The following is a 26,207-nucleotide window of genomic DNA, read 5'->3' as shown; positions in this document are numbered from 1 at the left end:
ACCCATCCCAGCCATAAACCAGCTGCCTCAGTGCAGCCAGGTGATGGCTGGGCAGTCCCCCTGCCGTTCCTCCCCAGATTGTGATAAATATGACTGCCAAACAGCTTTATTAGCAGTGACTCAGGTGAGCCTGTGGGAGCTATGGAGCTTCACCTGTGGGCTGCAGCAAGGGCTGGCCACCAGTGAGCAGGGCATTGCTGATGCAGTGTGAGCTCTTTTACATGAAGATGGGATGGGATGTCACCACAGCAGAGTTAGTGATGCATTTGTTACAAGATACCACTTGGTGCCTGAATGACAACACAAATGACTGTGACAGTCCTACTGAGCTCTGCTCTGCTGTCTGTGACACCAGTCAGGGTGTCCAGCAGCAGGGAAGTGTCAGAACCTCTCTTAGCAGCATGCTGCATGCTCACCAGCTGGTGCAGTGATCTTAATAAAGCCAGACACAGATCCTTATTTCTGCCTTCTAAGGCTCGCTGTGTTACGCCAGGCTGCATTTCCACACGTGTCAGCGTCAGGCTGAGAACATAAAACTGCCCTGGGAGTGCCATGCTGGCCTGTGTGAGAGGTGTTGCCCGGATTCAGTCAGTGTGGGGACACCAGGCTGGGTGTCCTGCTCAGGGGGAGGCATCCCTGGTGCTGCAGAGGTGGCTGTAAGCCCAGCCTGAGCTGGGGACCTGCTGCAGCAGAGGCTGCACCAGCAGCCAGGGTCACCTGTGTGGCCAGACAAGGAAGCTGGGACACAGGATCTGGGTAAAAATCCAGGTACAGTAATTTCACGATTATAAGCCGCACTGAGTATAAGCCGCATCTCTGGCTGTTGGCAACTTTTCATTCTTTGTCCATAAATAAGCCACACCTGATTATAAGCCGCATGTTACAATCCAGAGTGTGATCAAAGGTATCTGTTCTATCACCATCTGTTGAGGGTGGGGCAGTGATCCTGATCTCCACGGCAGATATTCTGCTAATGGGCCATCCATTGAAACCAGGCAGGGCATTGTTCTTTATCTTTTCACAGCCCATCCTTCCTCCAGCCAGTCATTTTCTGCTCATGGCCATTGAGTCCCACTGTGGCACTGATAAAATTACTGCATCCCATTGGGAGTTGCTCCAGCCAGGGGGAAGAGCCCAACATTTCTTACCAAGATAAAAACAGAGGTTTTGGGACACTAAGGGAGCCCCTTTCTCCACTGGACTCCAGAGGAAAACCGGATTTCTCCACATCACCACTGGAGCTCCGGAGGGAAACTGCACCTTGTACAGGAGCACTGCTCCAACTGAGCCACATCTGTCACTGCAGGAGGATGCAGCCACCATGGGATGGGACTGCTGCCAACACCCTGCCTGACGGGTGTCAGGTTGTACTCTGACTGTGTCAGGGTTTGGGGTTTGTTCTTTGTTCTTTCATTTCCCTAGTAAAGAACTGTTATTCCTAATTCCCATATTTTTGCCTGAAAGCCCCTTGATTTCAAAATTACAATAATTTGGAGGGAGGGGGTTTACATTCTCCATTTCAAAGAGAAGCTCCTGCCTTTCTCAGCAGACACCTGTCCTCCAAACTAAAACAGCAACTTTTCATTCTCTGTCCATATATCAGCCGCACCTGATTATAAGCCGCACTTTGGGTTCGGACCAAAATTTTAGTCAAAATGGTGCGGTTTATAATTGTGAAATTACTGTAGTTTTCCCAGCCTGAAGCAGAGCTGGGGACTCTGCCTTCAGCCTGTCTTGTGTCTGTTGTTCCCCTAAGTGAAAACATCCCAAACCACCCCTGCCACTGCCCTGACCTTTGTTGTCATGCCAGATCCGCACTTTGCAGAGGTCTCCCAGGCTCAGCATTTCAGAGAAGCTGAATTCATCCAACTGGTTCCTCTCAAACTTGTTGGACTTGTTGGACTCCTTCAGAGGCAGGGTGCCGCTGTCCCCATACTCCCCAAACAGGATCAAGGACACGTTGGCATCAGTGCCTGCTCCTGGAGGGAGAGAGCAGAGAAAAATGCCATGGGTTACCCTGCAGGTTGGGCTGAGTGCCCAGCAAAAGCAGGCTGGAAGAGGCTGCAGGGGTGCTCATGTTTCCCTGGGCACCACCAAGACATTTCAGTGGATTCCTGCAGGATCCTGCAGGGAGGACAACCAGCTCTTCCAGTCCATCCCACAAATACAGCTGGATGCCTTGCCCTGGCTCTTGAGGTGTGGTGGCCATGGTGATGGCAGTGCTCATAGGAAGCAGCAATTTCTGTTCCTGATGGAGGACTGTCCATCACAACTCTACAGGGGATGTCAGGGTAGTAACTCCCATTATTCCGAGGTAGCTTGGGAATTAAAAGTGATTTACCCAGCAGAATCCAGCAATCTACTAAGGAGTGTTAAAGAACATACTTTATAACTTTTATAGCCACAAAGTGCTGTCCTGGACTTCCCACAGTCCCTTTTTGACACTCAGTCATTCCCTCCTGCAGTCCCACAATCTTCTCCAAGCAATTTTGGCACTCAGGATCCTTCAGCTGGGTCTGTCCCTGTGCTTGATGGCACAGGGATTTCAGAGCTAACAGATCCTCAGCCAAGCCACTGCACCATCTCATGGCCCACTTGTCTCAACAGATCTTCCTTCTGTATTGCTCTTTTCAAAGTATTCTCCACACAGCAATTAATGGAAAAAGTTTCTCATGCAACAGTTTGCCCTGCCAGCTTCCACCTTCTTGTTGTGTATATGCTAGGAAATTAAAAAATTTCCAAGCTCTTTATTACCTGATATTGAGTGTCATTTGTCCTCTACTGCTCATATTTTGCCATGCTTTTTTCCTGAGTTTTGGGGAGTTCGAGGCCAAACCACCACTACAGTGACCTCAAATGTCACCTGGCACTATTTATAGTTCAATCAAAACGATTGCATTTTAATTTTGATGCTGTAATATAAAAGCAGACTCACAGAGAGAAACAAGATTACACTTGGGCAGACAGTCATTGCTGTGTCAGAACCAAGGCCCTTAAATTTTGGAAAAGGGAGAACGAGACCATCAGGCTCAAATCTGCCTTACAAAGAAACTCAGCACCTGCTGCCCTCGTTTGGATAGCCCAGCTCTGAAAGTCCAACCTCCTGCCAGGCCCTTTCTTACACAAGAGCATCACAAATCCACTTTGAATCACAGTATTTCCCACAGCTCCATTCAAACACAATGCAGAGACCAAGTTAGGGGCACTGTAAACTTCTGGAGAAAGGTCCCACTTCCACAGGATTATTACTTGGATACAGAATTAGGAAGAAATCATGACTGTTCTTATGGAAGGACTGGGGAAAAAAAGATTGTTAGATGAGGAGAAAAAGAGTGATATAGAGGAAAGGCAAAGCAACATGTGTCCATGCAAGAAGCTGCCCATGTTAAATTTGGGCTAATTTTCAACAGCTCCCTGGGAAGGGTTTAAGTAGGAAGAGGAGGCATCAGGGATCCAGGCAGTTCGTCTGGCAGTACTTTTTATGACCCTGAAGCTTGCTGAGGTGAGGAACAAAGCAAACTGAAGTCCATTTCCTTGCAAGGAGCAGGCTCCTAATTAATGCCAGGTCTCAAAAAGCACAGAACCAACTGTTTCTTAGCAAAACCATCCCTGCAGGAAGAAGCTTATGAAGGTCTCATGCTGTGACATTTCCCTCACAAGCAATTAGCAGGAGATGGGAAAGTAAAAAAACAGAAATGTTAAATCAATGTACATTTCACTTATTTGGGTCTCTGATATTTTTGTTGTCGTTGTTGTTGCCAGTTCCAGGAAACTGTCAGGCACATTTGGGAACTGTAAAAAACTTGACAAGTGAAGAGTTGAAGGTACTGTGGTTGCACCAGCCTTAGCTGGTGGTGAGTGCAATAGCTCATGGATTGATCCTGGGACCTGCAGAACTGAGCAGAACTTCATCATCAGCGCCCTAAACAATGGCAGAGTGTTTCCCCAGCAGATTCCAGCTAAGAGCAGATTTGGGTGAGTGGTTGACATGCTGAATGCCAGAACCCCAACCCAGATGGACCTTGAGAAACCTGAGGACTGGGCAAGCAGAAATCCCATGGAATTCAGCAAGGAGGAATGCAAAATCCTCTGTCTGGGTTGGAATTAACCTTGCACATGCTGGGAAGGTGATGATGACCCAGAGTTTACAGCAGTGCCATTCATATTCTGATTGGATGCAAGCTGGCAGGAAGTTTCCAGAATTCAGTGGAAAACACCAGTTGGAATTCCTGTTTTTTAAATTAAATTTGAGAAGAGCTCAGAGGATGACTGCTAAGGTGGACAAAAGCTGGGGCACTGCACTGTGAGGAGAAGCCCTGAGAGGAGCTGGGGAAGGTGCACAAAGGACAGTGGTGACAATGACAGGGCCATGCACTGTGTCATGTCATACCCCAAAAAAACCACAGACACAAGTTGCTGGGGAGGTCCAGGCTGGGAATGTGGAAAAACCAAGTTTTTTAGGAATATGGTGCAGGTCTGGGTGCACATGCCTGGCAGGTGGTGGCATCACCATTCCTGGAGTTGTCCAGTGTTTGGCTGGGCACTCTTAGCTGGCTTGATCTGGTGCTTGCAAAATCCCTTGAGCAGGAAAATGTGTGAAAAAACCTCCAGAGGACCCTTTCAACAGAAATCTCTGTGATTATATGATCTTACTGAGCAGATGCTTCATTTTTAAACAAACTCTGGGCTTGAGTCACAGCCTTCTGAGGCCAAAGAATGTCCTTCTTCTGACATAAAAAAGACCTATATAAGGCGCTAGGAACTGACACCAACTGTCCTAAATTATGTAATTTGTAGGTTGGAACTGAGTTGACAACATCCTAATTAATCTTATAACAGCAGAGATAAGAACCTTCTGCTTCATTAATGCCTGGAAAATGAGAAAGCAGTATTTTTTCACTCTTCATCTTTACTGCATTACCATGTATGTGATGCCTGCACAGAGAAAGTAAAAATTAACCAGCCAAAGGACATTTTTGTGCCCCAGAAATAGCCATGGGGTGGTCTGGCTCTATTGCATCTCTGTCTATGGGTTCTGCCTTGAAGAAAAACAAATTGTGCTTTACATCTGAGATCAAGACCTTGGTTTTAACCAAAGGTTACTGATCTGACTTGGGAGCTGTATGCCCTAACAACCTCTTCTTATCTATGTGAGCCATCTGAGGTACTGCTGGTGGTGGAAAAGAGGTGATTTGAACTTTACAGGAGCAGAGTTGCTCCCTGATTCAAACTCTCTTCACTGGAGAAGAGTGACTTTGCAAAAGGCAAACTGTAACTTAAAGGTTTCTTTGAGGAAAATGTAAAACAATGCTGTTGTTAAATGTATGTGTGGTGGGGAGGAAATAGCTTATGCTTTCTAGTTTGCTGCAGAATCTCCTTTGTGGGATTAATTTTCCCTAACTTTAGCCATCTAACCTAACTTAATCATGAAGTCTCTGTCTGAATCTAATGAAGAAAAACTCAAGAGGCAGAGAGCCTCAGGAGAGGTATCCAGACCACTGATAAAGACTTCTCTCCCAGGTGAATCAACCAGAGACAGTCTAGACTAGGAGGAACTAAAACCAGAAATATTATTTTTTGGAGAGTAGCAAATAGGTGGGATTATTTTGCCTGCCTTTTTTTTTGTTTGTTTGTTTGTTTTGGTGACTTTTATGTGCTGGAAAGTTGAAAGCCATTGCAAAGAAAAACTTTATACCTGGAAATAAAACACATTTGATTCCAGTCCTTGTGCAGTATTGCTGCTCCTTGACAATGTCAGTGTGGCAGGAGATGATATAACATGTTTAAACATCACCAAGGATAAAATGTCTTTCTTCCTGAATTGGTCCAACCAGGAGTAATTGTGGAATACATAATGATCAAAAAGGGGAGATGGTTCATGACTTGCACCTGCTTTAGATAAGCTGGATAAAGTTCAACATTATGTCAGTGAGCTGTGTGATCTAATCACAAACAGAGTCTCTGAAACCTCTCTGTAATCTGCTCTTTCCTACTGGTTGTCGCTGTTCATAATGAAATAAAATGTTTCTTCATTAATACCCGTCATCCTTCATTCAATGGGAAGGGCAGATCTGTCTGCTGCTGCTGTCATTTTCTATTCTCCTCTCATTTCTATTTCCATTGCCTTTGTGAGTTAGGGCTGGTTTTCACAAAAAAGGTCACAGAAAGATCTACCATTATATTAGATGGATGGCTGGATACATAAACAAATATTCCCCTCTCTCTCTCCCCTTTGTTTTTTTGTATTTCACTACATGTCTTTCAGACAAGCAGCCAGCAGAGAAGAGAGATAAGAAGTTGTGAGGTGGCACGAAGATGCTCTGCCAGAGAAATTTTGATATTCTTAGATCAAACCTTAGAAGCTGCATAAATTACTGCTGATAAAACAAGAGGGGAGGGAAAAGGAAAACAAAAAAGAAGCAACAAAGGGAATAAAGAAAAGATATTTAGAGGTCAGGAGTTGGTTATGTGGTTGAGGACCAACCTTCTAAACAAAGTGTCTTCAAGACAATGTCTGGCTTGCCCCATCTTGGCACGATTCACCCTGAATGTGGCACAGATTTCATCCAGCAGCCTGACAAAATTTCCCATGAAAAGAGGCAGTGATCCCAGCAAATTACACTGAAACCCCATTTCTAGGCTCTAGGCTCTTTCTGTATACTCCATTCCATCTCTTCTATCTGGTGTGCATTTAGGAATGGTTTTTTTTTTCTGCAGCCTGAGACAAATGGTCTCAAAACACTTTGAAAAGGTGGGTGAATTACTGCTGTCTGCTTTTGGCAAGGCAGACAGTGCTGACTGAAAACCTGAAGCACACCAGCTCTGACCACCCTACGTGGATGGACCTGACCAAAAAAGAAAAATGTGGCTGCTGACCTCTGAAGCTTGGTCTGGCAATAGTTTCTGTCCGGGTGTCTTCAGAGGAATCAAAGAGCAGTCAGATCTGGGCCTTGTGTTCAAATATGTTATTCCCAGAGCTCAGCTGAGAATGAGTCTCTTAGACACTGCCATGGTGAACAACCAGCCTAAACAGTTGTATTCCAGATAAACTATGTTTTATTTTTTTCAAATATAATTTCAAATGAAGCAGATGGGTTATTTTTTCCCATTGTTAGAAAACAAACTTCATGCTAGAAAATTCATAAAATGCCTAGCAAGGACCAACCTCCAATGTCACTGGTTTTAACCTGGAGAGAGTACGTGGTGTCCTCCATCATCTGCTCGTCGTTTATGACAGCTGGCATCTCACACAGCAGGCTTCCCTTTTCATTTTTCAGCTTGGACAGCCAATCCCCATAGGTAAATGTGGCCACTTCTTGGTTAGTAAGATTCCTCAGGGTGATCTGTGAAGAGGCAAAATGGGGGGGAGGAAATCTTGCTTACCATTTGAATGAGGGCAGATGTTAAACTTAATAAAGTTTATAAACTTTATTAAACTTATAAAGCATGATCTGGTGGGACACGGGGAGAGCTTGGCCACAGCTCCAAAGCCCATACTGAATTCTTCTGGGATAAATGGAACTCCTGCCTATGGACAATATTTGCTGTGGTGGTTTGTCCTGAGAAATGGTCTTCACAGAATAATCAGCAAAATAATGCTTTTCCAACTGTGTGGCAAAGGAAAGGGAGAAATTTGCTCCTCTGACCTAAGTTATGGACAGAGCTCATCTCTAGGAGAGTCCTGTGAGCCTGCATGGAATTCACCCCAAAGAAGCAACAGAGCTACTAAAAACTTCACTAGCTCTCCTCGAAGCACTCAGCATCTTTCTTTTGCCTGTCTCCTTTGCGTGAACATGCAGAAATCATTGTAGAGAGACACAAGCCCAAACAAGTTAAAACAAGGCACAAGATAAAATTAGGCCAGCAAAAACTTAATATTTCACACGCTTCTCCCTCTGGGAAAAGGTGACAGAACAAACAGTATGCAACAGATATTAGTCACACTATCTAACGTGTCATGGAAGCAGCTCAGATGCTGTGGTGATAAGAACAGAATGGGAATGAATTCAGAGCAACTCAACAAGTTACTCCAACAAATGCCTAATAAAATACCCACCTTTATGTCTCCTGTTGTGTGTGGGCTCAGTGGAGCATCAGTCAAGTGGGAGAAAAGCATTACACCTGCCTGGAGCAAAAACCTAGCAGTAAATTCTCACTAAATTGGGGGAACTGAAGGGAAGGGAGGAGGCAGTGCTGTAAATTGCCATTTGTGTTACCATCTAACAGAAACAGAGGCTGTACCTGTGTGTAGCAGTGCATCAGAAAACACTGCTCCTGCAAAGGCCATGGAAACATGACGTGTCAGGGAAGTGTGGTGTAGTATTAGGGAGGAATGAATCAGGAGTGGTGGGAAATGTTCCATTAAAAAGGATGCCTACAGCTGCACCCACTGCTCCAAGCATGGCTGAATGCCATGCAAAGCCTTGTCCAACTGAGCTGTGAAAATCCTCAAGGGTGTGGATTCCCCAGGCGCTCTGAGTCCTCATCCCAGGGCTGCACCACTCTCATTGGGAAGATTTTATTCTTTGTATCTGATCAGGGTTTTCCTCTATTCAGCCTCATGACTTTTTGCTGTCCACCTCTGAGAAGAATCTGGATCAATGGTTTCTGTAATCTCCTTTCAAGCAGCAGAAGAGTGTGATTGGATTTCCCCTCAGCCTTTTCTTGTCATGGCTCAAAAACTCTATTTTCCTCAGCCTTTCCTAGTGTGCCACATGCTTCCTGTAGCCCCTTGACCACTGCATGCTCATATATCAGCCTAAGGAAATAACTCAGTAAAACTTATCTTGAGATAAAATGTGCTAAATTCTATATTCAAACTTCAGCTGTCCCAACCCATGATCTTCTGTTGGCCCCAACCAAGCCTTGCTGGAGTCTTCAGCAGCTCAAAAGAAGAATACTGCTCCAGCTTATAAAAAATTGTTTTAAAGAGGGCAGTAGCTACACTGAAGATAAGCAGCAAGCCATGCTGTTTGTACATTGAGTGGTTCTGTGGGTTTTCAATCTGCCTGATGCTAAAGAGGGATCTGTAACACAGCACCTTCACCCCCTGTCCCAGGGGGACAGGACATTTCTGGCTGTAGAAGATGTCCCACTTTTCTAAAGAACTGCTTATTCATAGCCAGTGACACTATTACTTTGTGGTCCAAAAAACTGTTCTGTGAGTCAAGAGATGCTGATTCAGACCCTTGCTTTGAACCAAGCAGAAATCAGGTCTCCCCCAGCCCAGCTGGTGGCTTTTCTGCTGGGGCACAGAAGTGTCCTCTCTCAAGGATGTGTGAACCATGCCTCCATCCTCTTAGGAGTCCAACCCAGAAAGTTTTCTTTGCAAAATTGAACTGTGAGTAATGTCAGGTTGACTGAAAATGTCTATTTTCCCTCCACCCCAGTGCGTAAAATCTATGCTGGAAAAGATTCAGCCAGCAGTACTTCTGCTTGGGAGTGACAGTGACACTGTTAGCAAATTGTCCTGAGCAAAGCTTGGAGGGAATTGTCAGGGAAGAAGTGGGGATAGATCAGATTAGAGTTGTCAGCTGGAGAGCACTCACAGACACAGGGGTCAGGCCTCTCACAAATGCCCAGCCCATGCTCAGTGCTCCAGATGCTGTCTGAGAAAAAAGGTCTGGCTACTAAAGCTGCTGGAACAAAATGCCAGCTTTTTCCATCCTCAGCCCCTCCCCTAGGATATGTGATTGCATCCATGTGAATTTTACTGTCAGCAGTAAGGGCAGAAACAGAGACCTGAGAAAGAAACAGAGACCTGTCCCTGGTGTCTCGTTCTGGGGTGGTGCTGCAGGAGGAGCAGAGAGGGGAAAGAGATTCATTTTATGAACATTTTTTTGCCCAAGGGATATCAGCCCACAAATCCAACTCTGCCCTGGGCTGATCCCCCAGCCAGAATCCCAGGGGATTGTGCCCCTGTACCCCTGAGCTCAGGTGAGACCCCACCTGCAGAGCTGCCCCAGCCCTGGGCTCCAACAGCACAAGGACGTGGAGCTGCTGGAGCCAGTGCAGAGGAGGGCACGGAGATGCTGCAGGGCTGGAGCCCCTCTGCTCTGGAGCCAGGCTGGCACAGCTGGGGCTGCTCCCCTGCACAAGAGAAGGCTCCAGGGAGAGCTCAGAGCCCCTGGCAGGGCCTGAAGGGGCTCCAGGAGAGCTGCACAGGGACTGGGGACAAGGCATGCAGGGACAGGACACAGGCAATGGCTTCCAGTGCCAGAGGGCAGGGCTGGATGGGATATTGGGAAGGAATTGCTGCCTGGGAGGGTGGGCAGGCCCTGGCACAGGGTGCCCAGAGCAGCTGTGGCTGCCCCTGGATCCCTGGAGTGTCCAAGGCCAGGCTGGATGGGATTGGAGCATCCTGGGACAGTGGAAGGTGTCCCTGCCATGGCAGGGAGTGGAATGGGATGAGCTTTAAATGTAATTTCCAACCCAAACAATGATTCTCTGGTCACAGCAAGGGACACAGAAGCAGCAGCAGTGTCAGGCTGACCTCTGGGTCACAGTGTGGGTGCGTTGCCTCTCCTCAGCATGGACCCCCTAAATGCTGGTCATCCAGCCCAAAACACATCGTGGTGTCAGTGGTGGCACCTGGTATCCTCAGGGAAGCCCCACATCTCACCTAAATTATGCTCCTGGAAGCATTCCCCCCTCTCCCAGGTCTGCCTGACTCATGGCTGCAGAGCAGGCCTGAGTAGTTTGTTGGAAGGGGTGAAAGCTGAATGCAGCCTTTTCCAGTGTCTAAAATAGCAGAAAATCCATCCCACCCTGCAAGGAGATGTTTGTGGGTGTTGCACACACAGAGGATGATGCAGGATTTTGGTTTCAATCATGAGGGTCAAGAAAGTCATCTCAGCGAGCTGAGCTGAGATATATTTAATTTCTGCCTGTTCATCTCAGTACAACCAGCTACTGCTTGGCAATGAGACCACTGCCTTGCATTGCACTTAAGCTATTTTTTAGGATATCTAGGGCTTGCCATGGTCATCCAGTGTGCTTTTCAGCTCAAGCTTTCTTGCTAATTATGCAGGGAGCTTAACTGGGCTGTAGAACACCAATAAGCCATGCAAAGAAAGTGGCAGGAGTGTGTATGAATAACACATTGATAATTTGCTCTGTTGCTGAGCAAATAGAGTAGTTGACAGGAACATTAAACCAACAATTTGAAATTACTTGCACATTGTGTCCTGCAATGGAAGGGTTTGACATGTCCGATTATTTGATTTACCCCTGCCCAGCCTTTTTCCAGATGTCATGTAAAACATGCTCCACAGGGTCTCCCACTCTGCTGACACCAAAATGCACAGCTCCTGGAATTCACCTTTAAAGGCTCAAACACAGGATTTTATGGTTTTGTTGCATGTCATTATTCTTCACTTAAACCCAGGAACTTCTGACTGTAAAACAAAAAGACTTCTCTCTTTTGCAAAGAATAAAAGTCAGCTTCAGCTATATAATTCTCAATTCTCAATAATAATTCTCAAATTCTCTTAATCTTCTTTATACAAAGGAGAAAGGACTGAATAAAGACCGAGTCCCACATGCAGGATTATTTGTGACGTTTGAATGCAATGCAATTAGTGCTTCATTAAGGCAGCTTCTTATCTGTCTGGCTTTGACAGCACAAAGTAACATTAAAATTCTGAGGGAAGCAACTCTGCAGAATTCAACAGTCTCATAATTCCTGCTATTTCACTCAGCTTTCATCCCTTCTTGCTTCTTGCTTTTCAACTTCATAGCTAAGACACTGGGCAGCAGGTGAAATCATCACAGGGACTGAGAAGGCAGCTGTCCCAGGAAGAGGTTTCTAAAATATGCACTAAAATAAGTTTCCTGATTAGAGTAAAATTTTTTTAATGCTGAGGAGGGTGAGGCCCTGGCACAGTGTGCTTAGAGCAACTGTGGCTGCCCCTGGATCCCTGGAGTGTCCAAGGCCAGGTTGGATAGGGATTGGAGCAGCCTGGGATAATGGAAGGTGTCCCTGCCATGGCAGGGGGTTGGAATAGAATGAAGTTTAAGGTCTGTGATTTTGTTCCCTGTTTTTTCAGAAACACAGAGCAGTGTCATGGTAGCTTGATGTGGAAGAACATGAGATTCAGCACTAGATCAGTGGAAAAGATTCCCACTCTGTATCCCTCCCAGCAATGCTGTGATCAGAAGGCATCACTCAGCTTTGGAGAACATTCATGATGCCTTTTCGGGCAAAGTAATGATCAATAATGTTCATTTTGTTGCAAAACATCACTAATCAAATTTTGTTCCCTCTAGAGGTTTAGGTACTAGCATTTAAAACTTATTGCTACTTGTGGTGCAGTTTGAATTTTCAGCACCAAGTTCATTACTTCACTGAGATTCTGAATGAAATTTTAGTGTACTTTATGTAGACAGAAAAAAAAATATGACTACTTGCCTGCTTGTAAATTGAATCTTTTGCCTGTGTACAGAATCATTGATAATTCATGCATTTTAATTGGTATTTATGCATTTCTATATCTGGTGAACTAAAAGCAGTATAAATTATGGCTAGCAACAGTTTACCAAAAGACCAAAGAGAATTAAAAAGATCATTTATTGTTAGTTTAATAGAACAAGAAAACTGAGAATATCATGTAGATAAATGGAGCAACAAATGGTTAATTACGGGGTTGATGGCTTAATCTAGCTTCTCATTTCACTGTGCTAGTTAGCACTAACTGTGAACCATCTGTCTGAGAGTTTAGCACTACCCCCACAAGTATTTCATTATGCAGTCTTAATATGCACTTTTTGACAGAAATGGAAATGGGCTCCGATCAGTTTTCATGTCACACCAGGCTACGTAAGTTTTTAAGGCTGGAATACAAATCAGAGAACAAAAATCCTTCCTCCCCTCTTCCAGAATTCTTCTGTAAGCCACCCTCTGCCTGGGAATGCAAATGTAGGGAAGGTGGAAAAGAAAACCAATAAATACAGCTCTCTACGTAACATTGGAGTTTAAAAGTTCTCTGTGATCTGTTTATCTAAGAAAAATAGAAACTATAAGCAAAATTTCCATAAGCTTCTAAAACTATAGAATTATAAAATAATGGTTTGGGTTGGAAGCAACTTTAAGGACCTTCCAGATCAATCTCCTGCCATGTGCAGGGACGGTTTCCACTGTCCCAGGCTGCTCCAAGCCCTGTCCAGCCTGGCCTTGGACACTCCAGGGATCCAGGGGCAGCCACAGCTGCTCTGGGCACCCTGTGCCAGGGCCTGCCCACCCTCCCAGCCAAGAGTTTCTTTGTAATGCCTAATCTAAATCTTTCCTCTTTTAGTGTAAAACCATCACCCCTTGTTCTGTCCCTATCTGCCCATGTAAAAAGTTGCTCTTCCTCACTATTACAAGCTCCCTTTTAAATCTGTTCTCTTCTTTCAAGACCTGTTCTTGTTGCATGGTCCACCTGTGGCTTCTGTAGAGCTGGAAGGAGGCTCTAAACCCACTGGATAGGTCTAAATGAGAGTCCTTTGTGCCCACTTCCCTGGAAAACCTTGGCTTTTGGTAGGATAGTCCAGCAGGCTGAGGGTTTGGAATGCCTGGACAGACAAGGCAACAGGAAGGTGGGAAGGCACAATGAAGGTGCAGCCATCCCTTGCCTTTGTGCAGCTGCTGATTCATGGCTGCAAGACCTGCAATGCCTCTGGATGAATAAGCCTTATTTGATTTCATTTTATATGAATACCATCTATAAAGCTCAGGGGAAAGCATGTGAGAAATTACAAAGGGAGTTTGACCAAGACATCTGAATCAAATCAGACAACAGATTGAGTTATTCCTTAGGCACAGAGAGAAAAAGTGTGAATCTGTGGCATCAATTCTAAAGATATGTGCTGGAGGTCTAATCCTCTGAGGAGCTGCAGAAGCCTCATCATAAAACCATAGAATGTTAAGGGTTGGAAGGGACTTTAAAACTCATCCAGTCCCACTCCCTGCTGTGGGCAGGGACACCTTCCACTATCCCAGTTTCTCCAAGCCCTGTCTAATCTAGCCTTGAACAATTCCAGGGATAGGGAAGCCACAATCTCCCTGATCAATCTGTGCCAGTATTTCACCACTCTCACAGTAAATAATTTATTCCTAATATCCAGCCTGAATTCCACCTCTTTCAGATACCCTCCTTCCCCAGCTGCTGAGAAAAAAAAAAATTAGAAGTGGAAATGTTGAAATGGAATGGTACTGCAGCACAGAAATTCTTTCAAAAGTGAAGTCCACCACTTCACTGAAAAGTGGTGGCTATGTAGGGTCAATGTTTAGAAACACATTATCTCTGTGAAAAAGACTGCTGTAAAGAAGTCAAAAAGGATAAAGGACCCAATTAAAAAATCATGCAGTGCTCCCTCTGACCATGGCTCAGCTACTAGCTCTTAAACTGTTCTCACAAAAAGGTCAAGATACAGAAGTCCAGCAGGATGTAGACTCTAGGAAAAACATGGTAAAGGAAAATGGCAGGGATGTGTTTCTCCATTAATGACATCTGATGGTCTGCAATCAGCACATCTCTATTTTACATAAAGACCATAAGGACCCACAACAAGCAAACTGCTTTTCACTGCCCAGAGAGAGGTGATCCTTACAAAGATCTGGAGTTTGACAGCAAAGAAAAAGGCAAGCACTGTACTTTTGTGCAAGGTAGGACATCAGGGGAAAGTACCATCAATTTTCATGCTCCATTCAAAATGCAAGATAAAAATGACACCTTACCTTTATGGACAAGAAAAGAAATAAATGTGTGTGCTAGAGGAGAAGAAAAAAGGAAAGATGGGATGATCCAGCTCAGTGGATGGATTATTTGGGAATGTCCCACCCAGCCCAGGGTGTCTCTGTCTGGCAGACAAGCATCCACCCTCCCAGAAATTCAGATTCCCACATGGCTGAGATCTGCAGGGGCTGAGGGTACAAAATATTGCAGGTGCCCTGGTGACAAACCAAGGGTTGTACAGAGGAGAGTGGGATATAACAAGAGAATCTGTGGTGCAGCCATAGAATCATTTAGGTTGGAAAAGACGCCCAATATGATCACATCCACCATTAACCCAGCACCACAGTGATCATTGTTAAACCACAGCCCACACAAGTGCCACACCCATGAGACTTCTGAACACTTCCAGACATGGTGTTTCCACCACATACACACACACACAAAGAGCTCTGAAACACAGCTTTTCCCTCTGTTGTCTTCTTTCTTGATTCAGTCCCTGCAGGGAAAAACCATGAGAAACCTAACAGAAAAAAATGTTGAAAATAATAAAAAAAGTAGCTTTAAAAAAAAGAAGTAAAAAATGTAATTAATAAAAATGAGTCCCTCTGTGCCTTTCTCCTCCTTGCCAGGGGCTGAGAGGCTCCAGAACAGTCAGGCTGTGTGAGACCCGTGATGCCAAGAGCGTTACCCTCTCCATGAACCAGTGCGGGCGCATCCCCTTCCCGTCCGTCCGGATCCTCATCTTCCTCAGGGGTGCGATGTCAGCAATCTCCATGATGAAGCTGTCCTCCTGGCCCCGCTCAAACCTGCAGGGATTGCAAGAACAAGGAGTTTTTGCTGCTGCTTTACAGCCCCTCTGCATCCCCATCCCGTGCTGCAGCCCAGGCCGCGCCAACATCCTCAATCAAAAGTTTATGAGTGTTCTTTATTGGGCTTGAGCTTTCCTGTGCTGAAATCACCAGCTGCTGTGCTGTTGGCAAGACACCTCAGTGCAGATTTGACAGGGATTCCTCCTTCCCTGGAAAACACAGCCCACCCGGAGCTGCTCCAGCAGCCCGTAGCACACATTGCCGTTCTGTTTGTGGCCAGAACAACAGCGACTCACAGTCAGACTTCTGCACATCGCCTCCCTCCCAGCACCTGCACACTTGCCTGTCCTTGGCCCATTCCAGATAGAAGGCAAAATAATTTTGCCTCATCTCCTTCCCCTGAGGTGCAGCACAAAACTTTTTGTGTGCCGTGGAGAGAGGTGGTTGCTGCAGCCCAGCTAAATGTGGGATTGAAGCCCAATGCTCAAATTTAGTAAGCAGAGGCAAATTGCGCTAGAATTTAGACAAAACCAAGATGAAATTGGGGGATTTGGATTTGCTAAGTGCCTCTGTCTGTGGTAAGAGCCAGGGTGGGTTTGTGTAAGCTTGTGTGAAAGACTTTCCGTGGAGCAGGGCTGCTGTCCAGGCACAGGGGTGGGCAGGAGCTGCTCATCCATCGCAATCAGCAGGAAGCAGGAGAAGGGAAAGAAACAGCCAACATGTGCTTCCCAAAGAAGATTACATTGGCTAGGACTGCACCTTCCCTCCCTCCTGGCATCATGGTGCTGGGAGGAAAGCCTTGCTTCAGTGAGAGTGCTGGCTCAGGCTCAGCATTACTCTGTGCTGAGCTAGTGCATCTTCCAGTTTGCTCCCTCAAATACCTGGAGACCTGCTGTGGTCTTGGGGTTGGAAATCCAGTACTTGCTAAGGAGAATGGCAGCCAAATCCAGAGGGTTTACCAAGCACATGGTGACCACTCTGCTGTTGAGGTTTCTCTTTCATGCAAACTTCTCCTTGTGGGGGAATTACCTGAGTGTGCTGAGAGGTTTGGGGAGAGCCACGCGAGATACGGGCACTGCCATACCAGAAACAATCCACGGTGGTGATACCTCATTCCTGGCAATGCACACAATGTGCTGGGCCAGAATGTGGAGAAAAAACACCCCAGCATTTTCCTTACCAACCTCTGTTCAGATTACCCCCTGCAGGATGAATGTGATCGTACTCACACCATTATCTGAGCATGCATAGCTGCAGATGTTAGTAATAGGGGTTGGCTCAAGCCTCTCAGTTTTCATCCAGGCATTGCTTCCTCTGTGCTCCCAGAGGCATTTGCACAGGGCATTTTGGTCCCAGTCCATTTCTAGTTATTAAGGGTTATGTTTGCTCTTTGAAAAACTCCTTTTTCTTCTTATTTGTCTTTCTGTGGTACCAGATACTGAGGCAGCCTGTCTCACTGTGAGAAATATAATGTACTTTTGTCCCTGGGCTGGATTGATTTCCACATCTATTTAACAAAAAGGTGTGACCCTTCCAGTCTGAATTATCCTGTGATCCTATGATCAGTTTTTATTACAATCACTATTACCTACAAAGCTTCATAGAAATCTCTCACTCTGAGGCTTTCCAGGCTGAGCAACTCTAAGCTAAAATGTCTGCTAGCAAAATAAAACATTCTTTATCTTCAGCAAATACCTTGTTTGAAGTTTGTAACACTGATACTCATCTGCTATTTCCAAGAGGGAAGTACTAGAGGGAAGTGATTGCCAAAGTGACTAACTGGGTGACCCAGAAGCTCTTTGCTATCCTTAATTTACACAAAGATGAACATAAACCTGAAAAAAAATCAAGAAGGGAAGAAGTAGCCAGACAAGCTTCTATTCCCTTTTCAGGACACAGAACCATTTATCTAAAGGATTTCATTAAGCTTTCCTACCCATGCCTGCCCTTATAAATATTTCCATTGCCCAGGGGTCTTGGCAATAAGTGTAACGCAGCAAAAATTGCCTTAAATCTGTGGCAGGTTAGACAGACGATTCTTTGTAATGCAGTGAGCTGCTGTGAGTGAATTGGCACTGGATGGCCCCAATAAAGATGAAGTGCCTTTCACTGTTTTGTTCAAGCAGCTCTCACCCATCCCTGCTCTGCTGGTGCAAGGGCTGGAGAGATTTCCATGTGGAAAAGAGCCAGGAAAGCCTGTGCTGCTAACAGCTGGATGAAGACTGGTGGCAGTGGTGTGGAAACTGACAGGATGTGAATTTGGGGACATGATCGTCCTCTGCAGAGGGTGCTAATGAGATGACAAGATCTCTGTGCAGCTGGAGGTGTGATACAGAGCACCTCCAGCTAGCAGAGATGTGCCAGCATAATGGCACAGCATCCTGGGGATGTTAAATAATAAGAGTTGTGCCTTACACTTCCTTTTCTTTACACAGCCCCAGTGATTTTTCAACACCTTTCACAGGTCCTCCACTGTCAGATGATAACCCGAGCAGCTAATAACACAAAGGCTTTTCTGCTCTTCTGTGTTCCATTTTCCTACTTTTATATCAGAGATTGTCCTTCCCACTCATGTAGACAAATGGGATGTGTTTTTAGAGGCCACAAAGTTTAGGGGTATGGTTTGCCCCAGATGCTACAACCCTGCTCCTGAGGGGCTGGGGACATCTTGATCCCCTTTAGAGATTTCTGGTTGACACACCCAGATGTGAAATCTGCTTCATTTCTGAATCCAAACGTCAGTGGTCCATTTTCCTGCCTACTGGGACTGGGTGTTGGGATGAAATGAGGATTAAAAGGAAGACAGGCCAGTTTGGGCTTGCCCAGAGGGGTGCCACTGATGGCCACACTCAGTGGTAACCCAGGGGCATTGCCTCACATGTTGGATGCTCCTCTGTGATAGGGAGCTGCCAGCCCCAAAAGCTGTGGTTTTCTGCATGACTCAGCTGTGTTTCTCACAGATATTTTAGTCAGCATCACCTCTGCTGCTTTTTTTTTTCTTTTTCACAACAAACAAGGCTCGTGCTTGTTACTAACTAGACACATGAAGCTCTCAATCTTAGCTGTGTTTGTCCAGACACCCTCTCTGCTCCAACAGCTTCAAGTAAAACATTCCCTGGCCAAACACCTCTATGCAAGGTGCACCTTATCCTGTTATCCAGCTCAGCAAGCTGAGCTCAAACCATGTGGCCAAAAGCTCCCACCCTTCTGATGCTCTGTAGATGCCTTTCTGAATAAGACCAGAGCTAGTCAATTAATTAAATTTAAGCATGATGTCACTAAAAAGTGGCTCATTCTTGTGCATGCCAAAGTTTTCCATACTAGGGAAGGTGCTAGGAAGGAACAAAAAACCTTGGGAAGTGGATGAGTGGTGGCGTGTGTGGGTTTTTTGGCTTCTGGAAGTGCTGGCATCAGGCTAGGGTTATAGTGTTTGTTAGCTGTTTCTGCTGAAGAAAACATGAGACTCCACATTTTTAGTAAAATCAGGGCATTCAATGCATCATTCTGTGCCACCACCCATTCATTTCCCATCTCCCAGTGCTCTCCTGGGCAATATTCACAATAATCTTGGAGACAATGCAGGACTTCACTGAGGAATAGGTTAAACAAAACTTGCACAAATGACTAAAGGTGGTTTCCCTGGCTGCACAGTGCTCTCCTTTCCTTTGCTTTGCTGAGAATCTGACAGAAATACTTACAGGGGGCCAGGTCTGAATCTATAATGTCAGTGGGAATAAATGTCGTGTTTTGGTGCAAGCATGATCAAAGCCCTGAGTGCTTCTTGACTTGACACCAAGATCTGCCATCACTCCTCTTCTAACCAACAAAAATGATGGTCACTGTACCTGTCTCCATCTTTATCCAGCAGCATCTCCTCAGTGTTCCCGTTGGATCCAAAGACAGTCATGAAAATGCTGGCGTCAGTACCGCCACTTTCGATGTCTCCAGTCACAACTGTGACTTCATAGAGGATCTGGGGAGGGTTGGAAACAGAAGTCCTCATTTAAACAGCTGTCCTTAACCCACACTAAACAGGACAACAGGCTTTGCTGGACTTCTACTTCCTTGACAGAAAAGGTTCCAGCGCAGTTCTTGGTTCTTCTCTGCACCATGGTTTTTGGAGGCAAAGTTAGACATCAAAACTTGCTACGGGATTTTCCATCTGTGACCTTTCCTACAGATCTGCTCTGCCTTGAAAGAGACACATTTATTGTGACAATATCTGAATTACAGAATCACTGAATGGATTGGGTTGGAAGGGACATTTAAAGCCCATCCAGTGCCACCCCCTGCTATGGGCAGGGACACCTTCCCGTGTCCCAGGCTGCTCCAATCCCATCCAGCCTGGCCTTGGACACTCCAGGGATCCAGGGACAGCCACAGCTGCTCTGGGAAACCTATGCCAAGGGCTCATCACTCTCAGTATAAAATTTTTCTTCTTATTTTTTCTTCTTTTTTCTTCTTTTTTTTTCTTGTTTCTTTTTCTTGGCTGCAAAATATTTCCCCCAAAAGTTCAGTGTTTATCTGAGCAATGTTTATTCCAATTTCACGAATAATTTGGAGGTTTATACACCAGAACACTCCCTGGGGTACAAAAAATTCAGGTATCCTGCTCTCCAAGGGGATGCTCATTCCTGCAACAGCTGCAGAGTCCTCCCAGATCTTGTGTGCACTGAAGGTATGCCAGTTTGTGAAAAGATTTTTTTTTTAAATAATTTTCACCTTACTAGTCTAATTTTGGTCTTTTCTCCTGATGTGGAAAAAATAAGATTCAGAATAAATATGTCAAAAACGGCTGTCAGGGGTTTTAAGACTTCTAGACCACATAAATGCTTTCAAGATCACAGTACCAAGGATTCTTTAAGATGTGGAAGAAATATCAAGAAACAGCTCCCAGAAACATATTTCAAATAGTGCACTTCTAAGCTGGTTTTATTGGGCTGAATTTTAAATAATAAATAATCAATGCAAAAGAATAACATAATATATTAAAAAATATTTTCACATTGAACCTGAGTAACCTGTTGATCACATATTCATCCATACGTATTTTAAATTTTAGCAATGCATCCTATTTTTTATAGAAAGGAGAGAAACTATTTTACCAATGCATTGAAGGTTTCTGATGACTGTGGTGGACATTGAGTAATTTCTCCAACTATGGGAAAGCAAATACTCAATTTAAAGCAGAAAGAGGGAATATCAAGCCAAGAAGAAAATTAAGTTGAAATGGGTACATATGGCTGTACAAAAACCAAGTAGAAAAAAAAAATAGAAAAGTATTAATCTTCCCAACGATGCTAAACAGCTCAGTTGTCTTTGAACTCTAAAATGCCTGTAAAACTCAGTTTCTAACTACAGATATTTACGAGGGAATAGTCTCAAATTCCCTTATCTAGGAGACTGATCAGAAAATCAAATGCTCATTTCTGGTTTCATGTCCCAAGCATCTCCCCAGATTTCCTTCAAATCTCCCATCAAGCTTCTGGCCCGACATCATAGGGAAAAAATTGTCATTAGATGTGTCTATTTTTGGCGTGCTTTTGAAAATAAATATTCAGGATTGTGCTTTTAAAGGAAGGCTGAACATAAGTCTTCATTAACATCCCCTTCAATCTATGGGCAAGCCATCAGCTCACCAACAGGAGCTTGGAAACCTCATCCAGGAAGTTAAACGACAGATGGGACATTTTTATGAGATTGTTTTTAACCCTGGTATTAAGTCTGAGGAAGGTTTTTATACCCTCTTAGGTCAATTCCACCATTGATTTGGTGAATCCTTCTCAAATGCTAAAAATATTATCAATTTTTTGTGTGTCTGGGGAACAAGAAAGATTTCAGGAGAATAGCTTAGGAATCAAGAACAGCATAAAGAAAAAATAATGTACTGTGAAAGTGTAACCTGACTGTAAATAGAAGCACATCTATAGAGATTTTAAATTGCTGCACAGGTATTTAAACACAGTGTTATTGTCACATTCACCCAGACTGTTATTTCTGCTACAAATCTTACATCCAAAATCAGCACAGCTCAGCTTTCCAATTTGTACTTGTCTGAAATATGGCATAGCAGATATTACTTCAAAATCCATATATTTGAATGAAAATACTATAGTTTTATTCAGCAATGATTCAACTTTAATCAGTTATTCTCACCAAAGATAGGCTTACAAATGTTTTCATGTTTCAACAACTTTCAGTTAGTATTAATTTCCCTATTTCCTATTAGAAAATTTGGTATGTAGCCACATCATGGTGAGATTAAAACATTCAGATATTTCCACTGCTCTAATCTGAAGAGTTAGATCCTTCACCTTGAAGCTGCTCACACTCTTCCAGGTGATTCAGTGGGTGACAAGATGAGGACAGGCTGCTGAACTGTGTCCTACCTGCTCTGCCCTCCCACCTCTGCATGGCTGCAGCCAGCCAGCCTCACCAAACCCTGCTCTAAACAGCCATGATCCTAAACCATATCTAAAGGCTTTGCAAATAAAATAACATAGGAAAGGGAAGCAAAGGGAAGGCTCAAGCCACTTGCAAAAGTCAAATAATGAGAGAAGCTGATGCATGATCCCTGCAGCAGCCAAAGGCACAAAGCCAGCCTGGTGCCTACCTTGATGCCAATGTTGACGCATTCTGCATCCAGGATGTTGAGGACTCGTGAGGTGAGCCCATCACCCATGTCTTTGGCCAGCCAGCACTTGCAGGCAAAGTTGTACATGACGCCCTTGGTGGGCACGATGATGTTGAGCTCTTCCATCAGCCAGCAGCTCTCAGGGGTCGCGCCGTCGTGCCCCACCTGGGAGGGACAGAGAGAAAATTCCTCCTGGGGAAAGGGGATTGCTCTGCATGGGGGTGGTTCACCTGGCAATGAAGGACTGAGAGCTTGTCTGCACCACCACAAGAAACCATTCCTCAGGGGAGTGGAGGCAACTCTGAAACAGTGCCATTGCCATGGGCAAGGAACTCAGAACTGGGCTGAGCTATATGAAAACATGCCCAGTCTCTTGTCCCTCTGCTCCTGCACTGTTAACCCCTCTATGCTCATTTGCAGGGGGCAGCAGACACAATTCTCCACCTTTACAGGCCCTTCCACTTCTGCCACTGCACTTGGAAGTGATTATTCAAACTTTATAGCCAAGAGGAAAGATGCTCAGCAAACACCCACATGCATTATTACAAGCACTTTCCTCACAAATCCACATATAAGTGAGCTAAATGTATGAGGCTGTTGCATAGCTTCTCCTCCCCTTAGACTGCAAAAGCTCTGTCTTTATACAGGAGACAACAGATGGAGCTTACATCTGGTTGATTTTCAAGGACCAGCTCCTCCAGCCTCAAGAATGATCTGTCCTGGAGACCAGGAAGTCACACAAGGGTGGCCACAAGCTCACATAGGTGAACAAAGAAAAAAATAAAGTGGAAAAAGGAAGAATTCTAGAGGTGGCAGCAGGGGCAGAGGTCCTGCAGAAATACAGAGACTGTTCACAAGTGGGCAGGGATGAGGTTATGAAAGCCAGAGCCCACCTGGAACTGAGTCTGACAAGAACCAGGGTTTCTGCAGGTAGGTCAGCAGCAAAACAATATTGACAGTGTAAATTCCTCCAAGAACCTCACGTGTCCCTCTTAGAGAAGGTTGGAAATTCAACCTGAGGCAGACTTGGAAGCACAATTATGCATCCAGGTTGATGTATGAACCTTGGTCAGTCATTGCAATGAGCTATCTGTCCATAAAAACCTACCTGCACTTCATTATTTTCAGAGAAAGTGTTGTTTCTGTCGTTTCTAGGAAAATGAGGTCTTTAGTCAAAAAACCTCACTCGTTTTTGTTTTTAAATTATTAGGATATTTAGGGAGGCTCGGAAAGCAATTTTTAATAACAGATTCATCTAGGGTGATATATCTGTGGTATCTATTTTTTTTCCCAAAAAAACAAGCGATCTTTTCTGTCTGACGGTCTCAGCCATCACTGCTATTAGGAGTATTATTGCTGTACTAATGTCTGTGCAGCTGCAGAAAATTAGAGCTAACCACTAGGGAAATTCAAGTCTACAATGGATGCATTAATCCTCTGATTCTTGGGGTGTGAGGTGAATGGGAATATAGTACTTGCCTTCCCATTCCCTCTCTGCCAGTTTGGCTGAGCATCTCCAAGCCCACAGTCAGAGTCTTTGTGCAGCTCTCTTTGCAGGATGGTGTGGATGAGGCAGTGGGGAAAGTTCAGGGCCACAGTCCTGCAGTGACAAAGCAGCTGGAGGAAAAATCCTAATGAGCCTAATAAAATTTGCTGCTCTTTTGGGTTCACTGCACAACCCCACCTGCTCACATTGTAGAATCATGGAACAGTTTTGTCTGGAAAGACTTTGAAGCCCGTCTCATTCCAAACCCCCTTCCATGGGCAGGGACACCTTCCACTACCCCAGGTTGCTCCAAACCCCATCCAACCTGGCCTTGGACACTTCCAGGGGTGGGATATCCACAGCTTCCCCGAGCTGAGTCTCATTCCAAGACACAATTTCACAGCAAACTTTAACTTCTTTGATGTCAGTGACAGCCTGAAGGAAACAACCTCTGCATCCAGCTACCCTGGAGAACCTGTGCACGAACCTCAAGGATCTTCCAAGGACATCAGGAACTATGTAAATTCTGGGACAAATTAAATTAGTGTTAGCCAAGTCCTCCCTATGGCTGGACTTCAGGAGCAGAGAACCAGGGTTTGACTTTCAGTTCCAGGCAAATCTTTAGACCATGCCAATACAGGGAATAATGCCAAGCCATGCCCACACCAGCAGCACAGCTGGATGTGCATATCAGTGTCACAACAAGTGTTTTGGGCTGAGATGTTTGATCTAAATTAGAATGACAGAGTTTCAAAGGCAGGTGGATCCTTACTTGGGCTGTTTGAAAAGTTTTGTAACTTCCTCCTACTGTCCTTGAGGGACTGCACATCACTGAAACTGAGATTCACAATTTATACTGAGCAGCTCAGGATCATACAGAAAGTGAACACAGTGGCAGAGGGAAAATCTGAGAGAATATGTGTGGAAAGAAGGTTCAGAGAATACTAGAGAAACCTGAGGGTCAGGTCCCTAGCCACTGGGGAACTGGACTTGCATTTGCAACATTTATGTGTCCTTGATTTTCCTCTGTGTTCATGATGGAGGAAGGGTCTGAACTAGAAGATGTTTATGAAAACAAACGAATACAGGACTCTCCCAGACATGCTTGTGTCTCTCTGCAGCAATGACAGTCTAGGAACAGAGATACTTTCATTCATTAGGAGAAGAAACGTTAAAAATTATTTTGAAAACACAGTATAAAGTGTCTACACCGAATAACTTGTGTTATTTATTTTTATGCTAGAGTGTCTATTAAAGTCCACCAGTAGTAAATATTATATCTGTAGGCTTACAAGACAGGAATAAATGGGACCATTTCAAATTATTTCATGTTGCACTGTTTCTGCTTTCAGTGGAGTGTATTTGTAGCAGGAGCATAATACCAAACTGGAAGTAGCATCGTGCTAAATGATACAGACTGCTGCCTGGGTTATACAGAGGGCTCCTGGAAACTTAATCCTCATGCTATGCTGTTTTCACATGGCAGCTCACCTTCAGAACAGTTCACCTTCTCCACAAACAGACAAATGCCAAATCCAAGAACGAACTGTTCCTCGCTTTTCCCCAAGTAGATAACTAGCAATTTTCTGCAATGTCCCCGAACACTGCAATTTTCTAGAAGGAAAATGCGGACGGATGCCATGGCAACCACGGCAGACTAGCACATCGATGTCATTGCTGGGACACGGGTCCAAAAGAAGGGACCTTCCAAGCTGAGGGCACTGCATGAAGGAAGGCAGAGCCAGGAGCAGGTGGCTCCTTCAGCTGCGAGCTGGGGAGTTACAAACCAGAAGGGAAAAGTGAGCCAGGGCGAGGCAGCAGGCTGGTGAGAGCACTGAGCACAGGGGTGAAAGAGTGCACAAGAACATCACCAGCCTGAAAGAGATATGTTATTTCTTTTTCTAGCTCTGTACATTTTATTTTCAACCTTTTATCTTCTTTCTCGTTTGTATTCCTTTTCAAATTAATTTTCGCCTTGCCTATTTCAAAGTGTCTTCTCCTACTTTCTTCTATTTTCTACCTATTCTATCTTTTCCAGCATCCCTTTCTATTTCTTTCTTCAAGCTGCTTTTCCTGTCTTTCTGACCCTGAGGGGCGATGCTGTGGTTTTCCTCCCTCTTTGTCCCACTCCATGGCTGTTTCCATGTGTGCACAATCCAGAAGAGAAGGATTGATACACTTGCTTCACTATAAAAGTTTGACCTTGAGATGGGCTAGACAGAAAGTGCCACTAATACACATAATAACCAGGCACTGGGAGTGCATTAAGAAAATGGCTTGATAATAAACTCAAATCTGATACGGAAATTTCTCAAGATGTCAGAATTCATTGCTTGAGTGAAAGGTAGCACTAGTGACAGTCTCTCAGCTGCAATACCAGGACATACAGACCCAAAGATTCTCTTATTAATTAGGATTTCTCTCTCTTTCTTGTCTCTTTCCAATTGTACAGGCACATACAAATTGACAGATAGGTTTAATTCCACAGAGGGATAGGGGCAAAACCAAAATTAAATAGGCTCACAGTCCTCAGGTGCTGTGGATTTTAGTACTTGAGGTGCTGG

The 26,207-nt window shown here is 44.7% G+C and overlaps 1 protein-coding gene across 1 annotated transcript in view; it reads right to left on the bottom strand.

Annotated features, from left to right (window-relative positions):
- LOXHD1 (lipoxygenase homology PLAT domains 1) overlaps window positions 1-26,207 on the bottom strand; it is a 133,967-nt gene that overhangs the window by 18,366 nt on the left and 89,394 nt on the right. The window contains exons 32-36 of the mRNA XM_033085064.2: window positions 22,137-22,322; window positions 19,369-19,496; window positions 15,403-15,520; window positions 7,166-7,343; window positions 1,794-1,979 (exon numbers count right to left, since the gene is read on the bottom strand). Of these exons, the coding sequence (XP_032940955.2) occupies window positions 1,794-1,979; window positions 7,166-7,343; window positions 15,403-15,520; window positions 19,369-19,496; window positions 22,137-22,322 (796 nt within the window). The remainder of the gene's footprint in view (window positions 1-1,793; window positions 1,980-7,165; window positions 7,344-15,402; window positions 15,521-19,368; window positions 19,497-22,136; window positions 22,323-26,207) is intronic.

This window comes from Catharus ustulatus, chromosome Z (assembly GCF_009819885.2).
Source record: "Catharus ustulatus isolate bCatUst1 chromosome Z, bCatUst1.pri.v2, whole genome shotgun sequence".
Classification (NCBI taxonomy): Eukaryota; Metazoa; Chordata; class Aves; order Passeriformes; family Turdidae; genus Catharus; species Catharus ustulatus.
The sequence above is the reverse complement of the archived record's forward strand: the minus strand, read 5'-3'. Positions and strand labels throughout refer to the sequence as shown.